The 18,998-nt window shown below is 38.3% G+C and overlaps 1 protein-coding gene across 2 annotated transcripts in view; it reads left to right on the top strand.

The window, feature by feature from the left end:
- LOC122791387 (protein kinase C and casein kinase substrate in neurons protein 1-like) overlaps window positions 1-18,998 on the top strand; it is an 821,887-nt gene that overhangs the window by 672,527 nt on the left and 130,362 nt on the right. For both annotated transcript variants that reach the window (XM_044059123.1, XM_044059124.1), the window contains exon 7: window positions 1,933-2,053. In XM_044059123.1, the coding sequence (XP_043915058.1) occupies window positions 1,933-2,053 (121 nt within the window). The remainder of the gene's footprint in view (window positions 1-1,932; window positions 2,054-18,998) is intronic.

Here is an 18,998-nt window from a genome sequence, read left to right as displayed (position 1 = left end):
TCCTTGTCCTCCTTACAGTGTGATGGCATATTCTACAAATGGCTTGTACTTTATTCCATTACCCACACCACCACTTGGGCTTGAGTGAATGAGTCAAGAGCTACACTGTAATCAGCCATATCCACCATCGTTTATATCCAGTGCCCTTGGGAGCCAGGTGTCTTAGGATTAAACATAACTTTTTTCCTCACCATTTTCATCATTAAATGGTTGTTGAATGTGGTCACTACAACTTAAGAGTTTGATTCTTTACCTCAAGTAAGTATGAACTTGAAGTTGATTATATAATGAAATGAAGTTAAGGGTAGGGGAGGAGTATTTGGCCAGCTGAAGTCCTCCAACAAATAAAATGAAGACTTTAGTGTTTAACTTTAGTGGGTGGAATTCCAAGTGTTGTTCAAACACTTGCATTTCCCTTCATGGGTTTTTCTTGAAGTGCATTCTGTATTGTAGGATTCTTTAAACTGTACCATATCCCTGTAGCCCAGTACCAAAATTAAAATAGTTCGTCCAGAAAGACTGTACTGTATTACGGCAAAAAAATCCAAAAGATGCTTGACTTGCCACAAAAATTTCCTTAAGAATAGCTTAAGGCATTTTCCTGGTAGTTAATATTAAGTTCATACATTCATGGTTACTGAAAGTGCTACTAACACTTTATTGAAAACATAATCTAGTACAGTTCAATATGAATTCCATACATGCTCTACCATTATTTTTTCTACCTAAAGAGTGCTGTGCAATCTGCATGAATGTATGGTATGTTTCCCTCTCTTTATGTGCCTCCATTCCATAACCCTTGCCTAAAGTCCCAACCCTCTCTAGTGACATATTCATTGATGTCAGATTTCTTATTTATTTTATTTTATTTTTTTTTTAATTTTATTTAACATTTGTTTACCGGGAAAGTCTGACTTGGAACGAAGCCAATTTTCAGTGGAAGCCCTGGGAGAAACGCTCCAGATGCATGTTTTTGTAATGTGGGAGGACCCCGGAGCACCCGGAGGAAACCCACACGAATGCAGGGAGGACATGCAGACTCCACACAGAAGGCACCCCAGCCTAGAATCGAACAGGAGGACCTTTAGCTGTCTGGTGACAATGCTACCTGCGCACCACTCCGCCATCCTTATAATGTCAAAATCTACAAAAAAAAAAAAAAACAGGAGTCAGATGATTTCATCATGAATAAGCTTATCATTGTAATTCAGATTACATCATAAATAAATACCAGGTAAGTAATATGCAGGTCATGTCATACAGTACAAGATAAACCACGTATAAATATGGTTTCTGTCAAACTATGAAGACAATAACAGCTGGTCCTTAAGGTATCGGTGCACACATTAATGTATACCATATCAACCAAGTCAGTTGGTCAGCAAGCAGTAACAGCTTTGTGGCTCTGTGTCATTCCTTAGGTCACAAGATGAGTGCCATGTTCACTGAGTCTAAAGGAATCCAGCACTGTCAGAGGCAGTTACTGTTACAAAGGCCAAGACTAAGTCCTCCCTCAAGATTTAAAGGAGCATAATGCTGAAAGGTCTTCAGAGAATAATAACTGAGCCCAATCCACTGAAGAATTATGCAGACATTAACTTAAAAATCAACAAACAAAAGTGGCAAGGAAAATTTGCTGCTTGCAGAGGAAAAACTGTGTAGTTAAATGAGGTTTCTACTATTCATACTTAAGTGGTGTATTTAATATTAAACACTACGTACTACGTTGTTTATAATGTATATGTAAAGAGTGTACTCTGTACCAAACAATATCCAAAGAACAGGATTATTAAATTATTTAATGCTTTACATCCTAAGTCAGCTAATACAGCATCATATACCAGCAAACAATTTCTCTATGTGAAAGTCCCCAATTGCCAGACCCCTCCAGGTTGTTAACTTTCTACCTCTCTGCATTTGTTTGTCCTACAGTGCCAAAGTTATCTATGGTGACCTTCTCCAAACGATATCATCTGTCAGTGAGCAAGAAGATCTTAAGTGGTGGAGAAGCCAGCGAGGCCCTGGGATGCCAATGAATTGGCCCCAGTTTGAGGTATGTTTTTTCTTTTGCTGCAGTAGCAGGTGATTTGTACTTACAGCCTCACTTTTTTTTGCTTTTTGTAGATTGCACTGATATTCTTCCCTCAATTATACAAAATGAAAAAATTCAAAAAGCTTGCCCACACTAGTGGTATAGAAGGATAATGGCCTGACTATGGCCCTGGTGACCTAAGTTTGATTAATAGCTTGATCACTTGGCATTGCTGGTGAGGGATGATTGGTATGCCCATGGGGGGAATAGGGCAAGCTGTGTACTGAGGAGATCCTTTCAGAAGAATAATATGGATCCAAATGCATGGCTGGGGGGCAAATGTTAGGCTCAGCATGCCATAATTGATGATAGCCCTTATAGCTGGTGTAGGGGAGTGTGCATCCATCCAGGAAGGCAATGTGAGTCTCAGTGCTGATGCAGCTCACCATTGACCCATAGTAAATATGGGGTTAGACCATCACAAATGCCATCATATTCAGGATGCTGATGAGGGCATAAAGAACCCTCATGGCTACCTAAGTGACAACCCCCACTAAACAACTCTTGCCCTGACTCTAGATGAAAGCCCCCCCCCCCCCAGAGGGAGATTTAATGATAGCAAACATGGGAGCAAAAACATGCCATAGAAAAGAAAAGAAAAATTCATATTTGTTTATTTATCATTAAAGTTGCATTACATTTTTCAAACTACAAATATTCTAAAGAATTGTGTTTTAAAAGGAATTATTTAATACTGGGATAGCTCTACTCTTCATAAATCTAAAACATGTTTTAGTAGCTTCAAACACTAAGATATAAGAAAACAATGAGCTACTGAAGGAAACATAGCAAAAATAAGACTGGATTTAGTTTAACTGCAGTTTCTTAGACTAAAGATTGTAGGCATGTGCTTTCCACTTGGGTATACACACTCTAAACACTTCCACCCAGAATAAGAACATAGATACAGGGTTCACCATAACAACAAATGGCACCTGTAAATTAACTAATTTTACTTAGCTTTCTAGGGTATAAAATATCCTAGATGATAGTTTCAAATGCATTGTTCTATTTCTAGCTGCTTGAAATAATTATAGATACTACAGACTTTTTGTAGTTATAATGATAACTAGCCACCTACATACACATGCACTTTATAATGATCATACCATTATAATTTATACCTTAGAAAATCTTGGGTTTCCAAAATAATGAACATTTTATCTTATGTGCAAAATTATGACCAGACATTTATAAATTTCCATTTATCCAAACTTAGTTTTATGTTTTGGACAATTCTTTGCACCCTCCCCATGAAGCAGACAGTGCCCTGTATCCCCATGCTCCTTATAATTATTATTATTGCCTCCAATGATGCCATTTTTTAAAGAAAATGGCAAATACTTGCCTTTTACACAAAAAGTTAAGCATTTGCCTTTCTTCTTTTTTAAGGAACTTGAAAAAAAAAAAGATTTTTGAAACACAATACATAAACTTGTCAGATGTTGCATTTGTGTTTCACAAGATATCATGATTCCCAAATTTTTTAACACAGAATTTCAGTGTTTCAAGTTGAGCTAAAGAGAATGACCTCCTGTACCATTTTTAATATTTTAGCATATGCATCAAATATTCTACATTTTTGAAGCTGTGGCCATAATTTCATAATGCAGATTATTCTCTGGACAAAAATGACTCGGTACTCAAGACTGATCTGCTCCAATCCATGCTGACATTGATATGATGCTACATCAGTTAACACAGAATTTTCCAGATGTACTAGGGCATACTGGGTAAATTATATACTCACCTTTGATTTATAATATGTAATTCACTTCATTGTGCATTCCTATCCTGTAACACAGCACAATTTGTCTCATGTCACTGGTTAAGCAAGGATAGTGAATGCAGTTTAGTTCTGGTACCTCTATTGAGAATTTTTTGCACTTATAATACCATATAATAAAACTTGTATCTTCAGTATTTCTAGATCTATCAAAAGCCTTTGACGTGGTCTCTCACAGTAAACTCCTCAATCAGCTTTCCACCCTGGGTATAGAATTTCCATTTATTCAGTGGTTCTCTAGTTACATTGCTAGCAGGCAACAAGCTGTAAAATGGCAAGGATCCATCTCTGCATACCTTCCCACTTCCACAGGAGTCCCATAAAGATCCATCCTTGGCCATCTACTGTTCAATATTCTCAATAAGCTAGATTCATCTTCTTGTGAAGGCACCTTGATTCAATATGCAGATGACTCTGCCATCATCTCCTCTTCAAACACCTAACTCGCCTCCAGGAAATCACTCAGTAAGTTGTTGTCACTATTGAAAACTGGCTTACAATGGCACAACTCCTACTCAACCCCCAAAAAACAAACTCCTCCTCTTAACCCCCCAAAACTCACACCCCTAACAAAGCATATTTCAAAATCTTTTTGACAAATAGCACTGAAATCAAGTTAGTATACCATACCAAACTGTTAAGAGTCATAATAGATGATAATCTTAAATTTGTCCTCTACATACAAAGCAATATCAAGAAAACTCATAAAAAACTAGGCATGCTATACAGAAACAAACATTTTCTGAGCACACCCACAAAAATTATTCTAGCCAAAACCTGCCTACTCTATGGAGCACCAATTCTAACCAATTTGTAATCCTCCATAAAAAAACAAACATAAAAGCTGCTACAGCAAAACTGCTAAGTTTGCTACTAATTCATCCTCCTTTACCCATCACTGTAAAGCTCTGCATGTCCTTAGCTGTCTGGAACTCACCCCCCACCTCTTGTTTTCTGTTATAAGGATTCACCTTATATCAATCCATAAAATCATACAGAAACCATTAGCCTGCCCAGCTCATACCCCTTTAATCAACATTTATTTTCCAAAAAGAACTCTTAGATCAGAAGACAAACTTCTCAACATAAATAAAGCCCATACTCACTATATCTCAGATGGTGGCATTCTCCCAGACTCACTAGCAGACCATTTCCCCACTTTTTCCCATCGCCTCCCCTCCACTATGCAACTAACCCACTTCTACACCTCTACTCGCTGTTTAAAATACTTCAATCCTGAAACTTTGGCCAACACACTAAAAAACACCAACTGGAACCCATTAAAAACCCTTCCTTTAGGCAATGCTCTTTCCTACTTCAACACCACTTTCATAGATCTACTCAACTTATTTGCCCCACTAAAAACTAAACGTATAAAAAGTAACTCCGTACCCTGGCTAACCAAAACCACTTTAGCCACCATGCGTCTACGCGACAAAGCCTGGACATGATAAACCTCTGTCACCCTCACTGAATATAAAACATTACAAAACAAAGTAAAAAAAGTATACCCTCTGACCGCAAAGTATATTTCACTACAAAGTATATTTCACTACCCTCTGACTCTGTAAAGGCTATTTGGCCGAGGTACTACGAGGTTATATTGGCATTTGTGTTATTCTGGCATCACGCTTTTGTGATATTCTGTAATATTAGCTGTTGTTCCAGCTTGTTTTTCCTATGATATTGTTTATTGGATTATCTTCATTGGTGCTGACAATTAATTCTGCAGTCGCTGAATAAACTGTATTTGTGAAATTGACTTCAAGAAGTGGAGTTCCTGGCATCTAGTGGTTCTTCTTTTTCTTATCAATTATCTTTGTGGTTCGTGTATATTTCACTACCCTCCAAACTAACCACAATACCAATCTCAAGTTATTTTGGAAAGGAATTTCATCTCTCCTCAACCCTGGTAAAACAGTAAACCCTAGCCCCAACCCAGATGCAACCGACCTGGACTTAGCAACCCAGTTTAATTCCTTTTTCATTGACTCCATCAGCAAACTAATATCATCCTTCACCAACAATTCAGTAGCCTCTCATCAACCATTACCCACCCCTATCTCCCCTGACTACCCCTGTCCTCAACCACCACCTTTCTCCTTCAAACCCATCTCCACATCTAATGTAAAAAAACTTCTCCTAAAATTAAAGCCTGGTTCCAATGCCCCTGATGAAATCCCCTCCTACTTCCTACAAATAGCTGCGGAAGAAATAGCCTTCCCTGTCAGTATACTAATTAATTGGTCCATCGTAGAATGCCAGGTCACCCAACTCTGGAAGAAAGCCTTTATAATTCCCCTCCACAAAGGCGGCAGTAATAATAACATTACTAACTTCTGCCCCAGATCCATTCTATCCCCTATTTCTAAGCTTCTCGAAAAGTGTGTACACAAACAACTCTTACCCTGTCTCATTAATAATAACCTTCTTACCCCCACACAACATGGCTTTAGACCAGGTCATAGTACCTCCACTGCCCTTCTCTCCTTTCTAGAAACAATCAACAAAGCCCATGATTCTGGTCACTTCATATCCACTCTTCTCCTCGACCTCTCTAAGGCATTTGACATAATTTCCCATAACCTGCTTCTAACCAAACTCTCTAAACCTAACCTATCCCCTTCCTCTACCCAGTGGATCTCAAGCTATCTCACAAACAGGCAGTAAAATGGAAAAAAGCTACCTCACCCTTCCTTACTATATCCACAGGTGTCCCACAAGGTTGCATTCTAGGCCCCCTACTGTTTAACATATTTAGCAACGATTTTTACCAAGACATCCCAAACTCCAGCCTCGTTCAATATGCAGACAATTCCACTATAATCTGTTCCTCTCCTTCCATCACAACTCTTAACAATCTTACACAAGCTGCATTCTCTTCTACTGAGCAGTTGATGCTAGATAACCATCTGGCCCTTAATGCAACCAAAACAAAACTTATGCTATTCAATGCCTCTAAAACCTCTTCCATAGATAAACAATCGTTCATAATCACCAGTAAAAATAATACTCCCCTAGAAGTTGTCTCTGAAGCAAAATTACTAGGAATAACCATTGATGATCAATTAAAATTTGATAAGCATCTACATGTAAATATCAAAAAAACCCATACAAAAATTCGGTATGCTTTACCGTCATAGTCACGTTATCTCTCCCCCCACCAGGATTACAGTAGCCAATACATGCCTTATCCCTTCCCTATTATATGGTGCAACTATCCTCACCAACCTACAATCTTCCCTCAAAACAAAACTCTCATCTTGTTATAACAGAATATCCAAGTTTGCTGCAGGTCATAGAGCCTCTTCCACCACTGCAGTTCCCTGCACCAATTAGGTTGGCAAGAGTTACCTAACTTATTAACTTATACCCAACTCATCCAAGCACATAAACTCATTCATAACCCATCTCTCTGCCCATCACTAGCAAACACCTTTGAAATGCACACACCAGACCGACTCCTGAGATCCAATTCCCAAAACCTCATTAAACTACACAAACCCACACGTCCAGTTGGGAATCATCTGATGTCCTTCTCTCTAGCTCGCCTTTGGAACTCTCTCCCTTCTCCTATCCGCACCACTAGCAGTCTCTCCTTGTTTAAAACCTCTGTGCACTCACACCTTACTTCACAATGGAAATGTTCGTACTCCCATCCTACCCAATTCTAACTACACTTTCTTGTCAGATTTTCTTACCCACTTACCTACCACTGTCTCCTTTAGTTCTCCATCACTAGTGATGTATATGACCAACGACCAAATGTACCTGATGTAATTCAGGAAAAAAAAACAAAACCTTTTTATTTTCTTTTTCTACTTACTTAATCTATGCAATTTTTGTAATTCAACATTTCTTTGATTTGTTCTTTACTAATACTGCAATGTTAATGATTTGTTCTTTACTTAACACTGCAATGTTTATGATCTGTTCTTTACTAACACTGCAATGTTTATGATTTGTTCTTTACTAACACTGCAATGTTTATGATTTGTTCTTTACTAACACTGCAATGTTTATGATCTGTTCTTTACTAACACTGCGATGTTAATGATGTGTTCTTTACTTAACACTGCGATGTTTATGATCTGTTCTTTACTAACACTGCGATGTTAATGATTTGTTCTTTACTTAACACTGCGATGTTTATGATCTGTTCTTTACTAACACTGCGATGTTAATGATTTGTTCTTTACTTAACACTGCAATGTTTATGATTTGTTCTTTACTAACACTGCAATGTTTATGATTTGTTCTTTACTAACACTGCAATGTTTATGATCTGTTCTTTTCTAACACTGAAATGTTTAACTTAACTTGTATTTTTCTGGAGCTTTTCTCCCCAGGACTCCATTGAAAATGGGCTCTTGTGGCCCTATGGACTATCCTGGAAAACAAACGTCAACTAAATCAATAAATCCCCTGGACAAAGCCTATACTCATACTCAAAAGCAAAAAATGGAACTCATTACCTCTAACCACCAGAACTGTTTCTAACCTACTAACCTACCCACATTTAAATGCTTCCTAAAAGAATACCTTACAAAATCTTGGACCTGCTCCTGTGCCAGTTCTGGCTGAACTTACTCACTATACTTCACTCACCCCATTCAACCTAGATCACACTTCACAATCCTCTGCAGCCTCCTACTCCACACTTTTTTGTTTTCCCCACTACCTTACCTTATTTACTTCATCTCTGCAGACCTTTGCTCTACCTCTTTCTCTATCCTCCCTACTCACCTAAGCTACCGTAAGACACCCTACCTTGCACTTATCTTGTAATCTCCTTCTCTCCATCCTTCTTCCTTTTTCTTCTATAACCATACTATGAGCACCTCTCTCACACTAAGTCATCATTCAATTTCACCTCACTGCCTCTAATCATGTAATCTCTGATATATCTTTAAATATCTTATTAGAATTTTCTCAGGTCTCATTTATCACATACTAATCTATATAAAAATTATATGATTTGAATTTTTCCTCACATATTCTCTTCAACTCTTGTTATCTACTATGAAACATATGTTCAATGTTTTTCTCATTATAACAATTTTTCACTCTTATGCTTTGTAGTATATAGTCTACAAGAGGGTAGTAAGACCCGCTATGTTATATGCGTTGAAGACAGCACTGACAAAAAGGCAGGAGTCAGAGCTGGATGTGGCAGAGTTAAAAATGTTAAGATTTGCACTGGGTGTGAGGAGGGTAGACAGGATTAGGAATAAGTATATTAGATGGTCAGCCCAGGTTAGACGGTTTGGAGACAAAGCCAGAGAGGCGATATTGCATTGGTTTGGACATGTGCTGAGGAGGGATGCTGGGTATATTGGGAAAAGGATGCTAAGGATGAAGCTACCACGTAAGAGGAAAAGAGGGAGGCCTAAGATAAGGTTTATCGATGTGGTGAGAGAGGACATGCAGGTGGTTGGTGTGATAGAGCGAGGTGTTTTTTACAGGGGCACCGTAGAAGCATTGACTATTAAACTGACTTGCTCAGTTACATGATTTAGAAGTGGGATTCGGGACTGCAGGATGGAGCTCCTCATTAGCTTATCACTTTCATCATTCGTACTAAACTACAAGATTAGTGACTGGAGAAAGGGTATAGCTGGGCAAAACTGCACTCAGGAAGATTAGACTGTATATATAACCTTGTTTTTACTGAGCTTTGTACTGCAGCCACAAAACTGCACAGGAACTCTATGAACAGCTTTGAAATCAGTAACACATTTTGCTCCACTAAAAAAATGAACGTGTGGCAATGTATCTTACAATTTTTAAAGTCGTGGGCTAAGTAGACGTTCACATTCATTTAGTTTCTGGGTGATATTTTGTGCAGTAGCATAAAATATTTTAAAGCTGTTAGACACTTCAAGCTCCTACTCTTTTTTTAAGTTTTCATGCACTCTCAAGCTTTGCTCTCAAGGTGAATTTCTTGGAATCTGTTTCTTGAAACATAACCAACTGGTTATGAATAGTGACTTGATTATAATCCTGTATGTTAGATAATTAAAAACCATCATTACTGCAGAAGTGCATTGTGAGAGTGCATTCAGGCATTTGGGCATCTCAGCCATAAAGGAAGAGGCAGTCGGCTACCAGAACTGTGAGCAGAGCCTTAACTAGGTGTTCTGGCATCCTGTGCAGATCCCCGATCTGGCACTACTTGAGCTGATGAGCTAAGAATGCATAAATAAATCAATAAATAAACAAGTCTTTTCCATCCTAGTTGAGGAGCAAGATACAAATTGTAACAAACCACTTGTTACAAATACAACAAATGACATGATACATTCTAAAGACCATAACCAGAACTCTGAATTGTATAGTTTCTGAGTGTCGATAATGTACTACATGGAATTGTGAAGCATTTCAGCCCTGACCACAAAGGCATGGTGGATTATTGCAACAAACTTTATAAACAGCTGTTGTGATCAGAAATAGTGATGGCATTTATGAATACAGAGAAAAACATTAGTCCATTCTTATGAAAGCTGCGAAAGTAAGTAGTTGTTGAAAAGAATGCGGAGATTATCCAAAAGGGTGGGAAATTCAGATCAAGTGGCTCTTCATCTTATAGGTTCATAGGTTCATAGGTTCATACTAGGCTATCTGCCCGAGGGCATTTATAAGCCTAGCCCATTGTTTTGTGGCTTACGCCACCCCTTTAGTATGGGGAACTATACCCATTATTTTGCTGTGCCTCTGTCGAGCAGTGACACTGAGGTAATTCCTGGGGTATATCTGCGATCTCCCATCCATTGGTCAAGATTTCTCTTGAACAAGGCCAGCGAGGTGCTCTGCCTCACATGTACCGGGATTTTGTTCCACAGCATAGGGAGTCTTTGGGTGATGAATCTATCTCTCCAGCACGTCCTATTAATAGCCGTGTCGAGGTTTAAGTCTCCCGCCCTTGTGGCTCTGATGGATCTAGATTTTTTGAGGTGAAGCATATTCATCAAATCTGGGTTTGACATGGCCTTGTATGTTAGGCAAAGGTCACCTCTGAGCAAGCGGTGGCGACTGAATAGAGCTGGAGTTCTTTCAGTCGGGCAGCATAGGACAGATTTTTGAGACCCTTTATCCTTTTGGTGAGGAACTTTTGTGGCCTCTCCAGCTGCTGCAAGTGTCGGGTCAGATACATTCCGAATGGGGCATTGTACTCAATCATTGGTCTGATGAGTGATGAGTAAAGGGAGACTATGACCTCCCTTGATCTAGATGAGAATCCCTTCATGATAAGGTGGGCAATGTAGAAGGACTTCCTAACTACTTTAGCTACATGGGTGTCGAATGACAGACTACTATCAACCTGGGTCCCCAGGTCCCTGATAACTTCTTCTGTGCTCAGTGGATTGCCACCTATTTGGTAGCTAGGGGTAACCTTGTTTTTCCCGAAGGGTATGACTATGCATTTTTTGGCATTTAACTTTAGGCCGTGGCTCTGGCACCAGTTATCCGTTTCTGTGAGACCCTTCTGAAGGATATCTGTGTCAGATGTGTTTTCTACTATGGCTAAGAATCTGTAATCAAAATCTATGTTTGTGTCTCGTGTGTACTTTCCCTGCCTAGATTTATATTTATACTGCAGAATGTGTTATTAAAAAGATACTGTTACTTGAACATGTTTATTTAAATCATCTTTCAATCCTATTTATCCTCAATAGAGTTCATGCAAAAAAAATTATACGTGTAAGATCTATAGTTTTCTCATATAACACACGCGTGCACACACACACACACATACACATATATAAATATATATATATATATATATATATATATATATATATATATATATATATATATATACATACACACAAATATACTGCAGGAAAGTCATCTGCTCAGGAGAATTTGCAAGGTTAACAAAACAATCATTCATTCAGCCAGTCATAGCTAAATAAGAAGCTGGTGATCCCATAAACTTAAGATTCCCTGTTCTGCACTTCCGTAAAGCCTGGAAGGGCAATCAATGAACACAGTTTATATTAATGACATGCTAGTCAAATGATTTTCCAAAGGATTAAATGAAAACAAAAAAGAAAACAGTGCATGAGTGTGTGTGTGTGTGTGTGTGTGTGTGTGTGTGTGTGTGTGTGTGTGTGTGTGTGTGTGTGTGTGTGTGTGTGTGTGTGTGCGTGTGTGTGTGTGTGTGTGTGTGTGTGTGTGTGTGTGTGTGTGTGTGTGTGTGTGTGTGAGAGAGAGAGAGAAAGGAAACTGCATTTTGGAAAGTTTTTTTTTTTTCAGATTAAATAAGTTATCAAGAATGTTTGTTTTTGCATATATCTGCACTACTTCCCAATGGGTTTCTGTCTACTGCACTGCCTAACACTTTGCACCTGAGGAAGCTTCCCCTTTACCTTGCCCTAGCTATGCTTCTGAGTATAAATCTAATGTATCCTCATATTGGCCTCTTTCCTGTAGTGAATTATATTGGTAAATTCTAGTTCTCAACAACAGATAAGGACAGAAAGCTCTGTTGCAGAGGACTGACATCACAAGAACCCAGTGTCAGTAAGAAGAGAGAATGGTTTAGGAATGTGAGTACATGCAAACCAGAGGCAACAAGGCTATGGTAGTAGAAGAAGAACATAACCAGGAAATCTGAATATATGGAAGAAACCTGTGCACATTAAATGGAAATGAAGGCAACTAAAATATGTTTGTCATGCAATGGATGACAGTGTTATGAGGAAGGGATAGTGGAAATCAGTTCCAGAGGTACATTATCCCACTGGTTGATGAAGGCTGAACACTCGAGCTTCACTTGCTAGAGTTCAGTTTGCCAATGATTGGAGTTGCTCCATAGGAAATCACTGTCAGCAAGATGTGCCACAAGTGACTCCCTTTTGTGGGGAACATTTCCCTTTTTGAGTTAGTATGACCATGGAGTTGGCATCTATATGTTTGGGGATACAGGGGGGCTTATCCCCTGGAAAAACACTTTAAAAAGTGTTCCCCAGCACAATTTTTTTCAGTGAATGCAGTTTGGAATTCTGATCTTCAGTGCATTCATTTTTGTCCACTCATAATGGAAGCTCAGAATTATAGCAATAAAACAAATTGAGCTGTCAGTGGTGGACACTGGTGCATAACCAGAATGTGATGTAAAACAAGTTAATAGTGATATGTGGTATTGGAAAATAATGCTGCAAGTAGTGAGTATGCCAGAAGAAAGGAATAGCGATGTTTTGCCATTTAAAGAACAACTAACTTCAGCAAAAGAGCAATCATTATTTGGATAAACTGACCCTGTATTCATAAGATGCATTAAAATTAGTCCTTAAATCTGCTTAGCTTGTGGGTTTTATGACTGCTGCTGAAGTCCTATGTATTTGTTTTAACCATAATTTCCTCAAAGACTGTATTCCATTTAATAAGGTATGCCTACCACTTCCTTTATTTGACCCACACATGTAAAGACGTGATAACCTCTATGTCCTACAATGTCCACAGCCAGTTTTACAAAAGTGGCATAAATGTCATCTGTATGCCTTATATATATGACAGTATAGCCAATTCTGCATAAAGACAGCAAGCACGGAGGACTCTCTGTCAATGGCTGTACATAGAATTTAGGAACAGATAGGCTTGAATATCACTGCACAGCCTTAGAGGCTAGGCACTTCAGATGTCAGGTGAAAAATATTCGGCACACGGGGTAAGTTGACAAAGTTTGGAAGTACAGTGACGTTTACAAAAGGACAAGCATGCTTTGTATCCCAGTCATTGCAACAAGTGTTTCACTGCTGAAGTCTTAATCTTCCTTATGGAAAACAGATTAATTGTCTCAGGAGAAGAGTGCATTACTGGTAAGTGAGGTGTGTAACATTCCCTCAAACTCAGGCGGAAGTAATGAATGAGCCGGTGCAACTGCTGTGGTACTGCAGAAGTTTTGATTCCACTGAAGGGAGTTTAATACTGGCATATTACTAAAGTACTGATGCAGTGTATTTTTAAGAGAGTTTAATACTGGCATATTACTGAAGTACTGATACTCTGCATTTTTCAGTTCAACTGCAGAAACCGCAATGACTATTTGCCAGTACCACAGAAAACTGAGACTATCTTACTGAGCGTACATTTAGCTGAACTGCATAAAACATGCATATCAACTCAAGAGATTTCACAACCTTACGAAAAGGAAATGCAAGTCTCCCAAAGACAGTACAACCTCAGAAGTACATTAATTAAGTAGCAGGAGTGTAAGAGAGCACACTCCTTGGGTTTCTACTGCACCAGATCTCTAGATGTCTGATACTGCTATTCTGCAAAAAAATGCATTAATTTAGCTGTGTTATTTCACTTGTATAATTTTCAGCTTTATGCAGATTTGTTTGGGTTTACAATAGTCAGAATTCCTTGCTGGTCCAATCCCATGTTCTCACTTCTCTTCCTTCTAGTAGCTGTGACTAGTTTTGCAATTTGTTCCAGGATCTGCTCACCTGAAGCATTATTATTAACTCCTGTTTGCCCTTTAAATCACATTCTGTGGGTCCTATCCAAACTCTCCATCTCTTGACCTCTAATGAGCTCATTGACCAGTTAAGAGCCTCCATTATCCTGTTGCTCTTTCTAAAATATTCTGTGTACTCCTGTCCAGAAAAACATTATTCTTCTCTTTTCCTTTTAAACAGCCATCTTCTTAATAATTTCCTTCTATGACATTACTACTTCTGCTCTATAACAGAAAACTAACACTCTCAATTAGACAGCTCTTCAATAATCTTCAAAACTTGAGATGCCTAGACCTCCCTGCTCCCTTGCTAAAATAATCTTGTACCTATTTTTCTAGCTTTAATCCCCTTCTATATCATTCTTGGTACCATCCCATTTTAATTTTTGAAATAAAGCAATTTTTTGTTCACCAACAAGGGTATTGTCTGAAAAATGTACAACACCACGATGAGGATCATCATTTCAATTGCTATGACCCTCTAACCAAAATCCAAGCTTACTTCCATTCATTGCCACAACAGTAATTTACACTTCTCAAACACCTTTTGTTTTATATTTGTATGTCTTATATGGCAGTGATCAACTGGATTCCGAAATAAAGGACTACAAAACCAAACAAACTATGAAGCAAAAAAGCTTTGAAAGGCAACGAACACCAGGAATACCAAACTTAAAATTATTAATTTATTAATAAAATAACAAAATAAGCCCTTTTGTTTTGCCACATTCAAAACTTCATCGGATACATGAATGGCTTTTTTGTTTCCTGGATTCCCAAATAAGCCAGCTCCTTCCTTTCATACCAGTCTGGAACTGTACTAGGAGTTCAACAGAGGGGGCATAATTCATTGCCACTGTCTTTGTCTTGGATACATTTAACTTCTGTCCTGAAAATTCTCCAAAACTGGCTAATATCTTTACTAATTGAACTAAATCCATCTCAGGATTTGTTAAATACACTAGTAATTCATCAGTGTATACAGCCATACCTTAAGTACTTTTTTGAATCCTCCTTAAAAGCCACACTGGATGCTTCCTCTAAAATCTGTCTCCACTCCTGTGTTTGCACTTTAAATCAGCTTTGAAAATCTCCAATGTCTAAGTATCTCCTTAAATGTATACTTAAGACAAATACAGATTGCTGCATAAATCCTGTCTAATTTAGAGCCTTCTCTAACCTAAGAAGAGTAACAAGTGAACCTACTACCACCCCATTACTAAATCTAAAACATCCTCTAGCCCTCTGTACTCACAAAATGTAAAGAATGTTCAACCTTCTCAAGATATGCAACACCTTCCTATCTAGGACTAGAATGTCCATCTCTTTGATTTGTAATCAAATTCCAGTCCTCTGCTAACATTAATGTGCCTTCATGAAACGAAAAGATTTCTATTAACATATTCCTGATATCTAACCATTTTGAAGCAGGGGGAACATAAATGGAGACCATGGAAATTTTAAATCTCCCCACGTGCCTTTTACCACCACATATCTAACTTTCCTCTCTCTTAAAGTCTTTTGGAAGATAACACCTGCCTGTTTACGCTGCAGTCTAATCAACCCCTTTTCCTCTCCTACAAGCAGCAAGCCTAGTCTACCATATCCATTGAGACACATTCCTGTGGTTGAAAATGAATCTTGTGGTGACACACTACTTGTGAGAAAGATTTGCACAAGTAAGCCAAAGTCTTTTTCTGGTTGACTGGGTTCAGTAACCTACTAACAGTCCACAAACAAATCTTTAACATATTAATGTGCTTTATATATTTCACTTATTGTTTTGATAAATCCATTACTCATTGTAGCCTCTTTCGATTCTCCCAAACACAGACAAAGCAAATTCTGACTGAATTCATAGTCATACCTAAAATCTTCACCTGCATTACAATGGGGCTTACCAGTCCATTTTAATATCAGCATCTTTCAATTCTCCTTTTCCCATGAATGCCCTTGTAATCTTAGAGTACACATCCCCACAAAGCCTAAGCATCTAATCATCCCTCCTGCTGTTCCTGCTATGGTATTTCTGCCTACCTTAGCCCTTTGTATCTTTATATGAAGGCTAACATATCATGTATCCCACAAAGAGAAAGCTAATTAAACCACAGACATTAGTTTGCCTTTACACTTTCTGTTAGCCACAGAACAAGAAAAAGGAATGTTAACATTACAGTGAACAATTAAAACAAATACTTGCTCAAGCAACTATTTATATACAGGATGTATTGTCCTAATGCTTGTCTTCTCATCTGTCATTTTCCACTTCTGTGGCATGGACCAGGGGTACCTCTTGTAAGGGCACTTGTGATAGTCATTGCAATGACTTTTGGTTTCCAAACAACTTCCACAGCATCTCAGTACATTGGCAGTGCCTTCTGAGAACAATGTTCATCCTCAATTGCTTTTAAAACATCAACTAGAAAACATTATGTCCAACCTTGTTTTAAACCATTTCACATACACCATTCCCCTGTTTCACCTAACTCTGTTACCAGCTAGCAGTGTTTCAAATTCTAGAATAGAGTCCTTCCTTCACCCATGTTTACTTTGACAGAGATAAAAGTCACACAGTACCCTTACTTCTCAGGGAAAAACACCCATCTTCATTTTTCCAAAACAGCCAGTCAAGAATCTACTACTCTATATCTCCTCCATTTCTTCTGCAAGTTACTTGAACCCAGGATCTCTCTTATTCTCTTCTCCAATCTCTTTTGGAATAAACAAAATGGCTCAGATGTTTTCTGCTGTTTATCCTGACTGATTTCATCACCATGTGTAGAGAGGCTCTCATCTCCTCCCTTGAAGGTTTGTCCCCTTCCCAACTTAGTTTAGCGTTATTTATATTGTCAGGCTCTAAAAGGGTTTTTACACCCAATGGGAAAAATACTTTTACAAAAACTCTGGATATGTTCATTTGAAATGCAGGTTATTGGCATAACATTATTACATTATAAGCAAAATCCTTCCGCTTCACCATCTTGTCTCTCTACTGAAGTCCTGCTCACAGTACATCCCTGTATCTTTAAATAGTTATTATTTCTCCTGGAAAACACAGAATCAACAGAACCTTTTATTTTTTCAGGAAGGAATTGAATTTCATAATAAACTGCCTTGACTGGCTCTGACCTATGGTTGGACCTGATGTCAAAACTCACTGAGCTCTCTCTGTCTGCAGGTCCTCTTTCTGCATGCCCATCTACTGCACAACTAGTTTCACACAAAACGTCATTGGGTTCATCTCCACCACATTCTCGGGGATTTCACTCAGTGTGAGATTTTTATGTCTTGCCCTATCTTCCATCTTTGCAAGTTGTGTCTCCATTAACTTCACCATCACAGGGGCATCAACAGTCTGGGTCCAATATTTTTTCATATCCTTCTGTATCTCTGCTATGTCACCTGAGTGCAAGGTAAATATCTTTTCTAACTTGACTAGACTCTCTTCCATTGCTCGCACATAATTGTCCAGCTTGCTGTCGATATTTGCTCATCTTTCCAGTATTAGTTGTACAGATGACTATTCCATATGCTTAGCCATCTCCTCTGTGCAGCCTCTATTTCTGGGGCTACCGTAGACTCTGCACAGCCCAACGCATCCTGTTTCAGCAGACTAAGTGAGATAGCCTTCTTTCTCCTAATTCTCAGCTTAGATCCTGTCCTCAGTGAATGTACTTACCTCTTAGGGTTGTCCAGAACCTTCTCACTGCCTAGCTCTGTTACCAGTGGGGGAAACACCTTACTTTTTAACCTACTTATCTACAAAACACCAAGGTTGTGCAAAATAACATTTTAATTGTGTCTGGCCATAACCAGAAGTCACTGGAGGATTTTCCCATATTATTTTCAGAATGAATCATGAGTAAGTAACATTTTAAATCTTCTTCTCAAACCATGTTCTAGAACAAGGAAAAATAACTAACAAGGGAAGATGTCATGCACTACCTAGTGGACATTGAGGATAAAGAGTTCTAAGTTGTAAAGAACTTTATTCATGCTCCAGCAGACTTTTAAAAATCTGACATCCTGCGTCTGTATCACTGCCTACTCATTATTTTTTATTTATTTATTTCATTTTTCCAAAAACATATGATCCACAAAGGGTAAACGGACTGTATTTGAAGTCCGTGACTCATCGGTTTCATCAGGTGAGCAATATTCAGGCAGAAAAAGTGTTTCGTTCAAAGAAGTTAATTCAGAAGATTCCTCAAACTCAAAAAAACGTGGTGGAAGGGTAACAACAGGTTCAACAGCAAGCCAAACTGAAGCGGGCACAAGGAAAAAACAATGGAAGAAACAGAAGTAAGATTATGTGTTTCTAATCATGATGTATGTGATGGACTATTGAGTGATTCTTTTGCTTTTGACAACCCAAATTATGTAAATAATCATGATAATATCAGTGTTATTCAAGAGGATGTTTGTTTAACTTCTGAAATATGTGCAGAGGGTTATGGCATTCAAGAAGAAAACAATGTATTGAAAATTGTTAATCTAACAGACTAACATTTCTGATGATGCTCAAAAGGTATTACTTAGACTAGAATTCCATCCCTTGCAGACATAATTATAGATGTTAAAACATTTTGTCTTAAATTAAATTTAAGAGTGTTTTTTTTTCAAACAAAGCAGGATGTGGTTTTCACCAATGA

Source organism: Protopterus annectens, chromosome 17.part0, assembly GCF_019279795.1.
Source record: "Protopterus annectens isolate FY-2018-M chromosome 17.part0, PAN1.0, whole genome shotgun sequence".
In the NCBI taxonomy this organism is placed as follows: Eukaryota; Metazoa; Chordata; order Ceratodontiformes; family Protopteridae; genus Protopterus; species Protopterus annectens.
The sequence above is the reverse complement of the archived record's forward strand: the minus strand, read 5'-3'. Positions and strand labels throughout refer to the sequence as shown.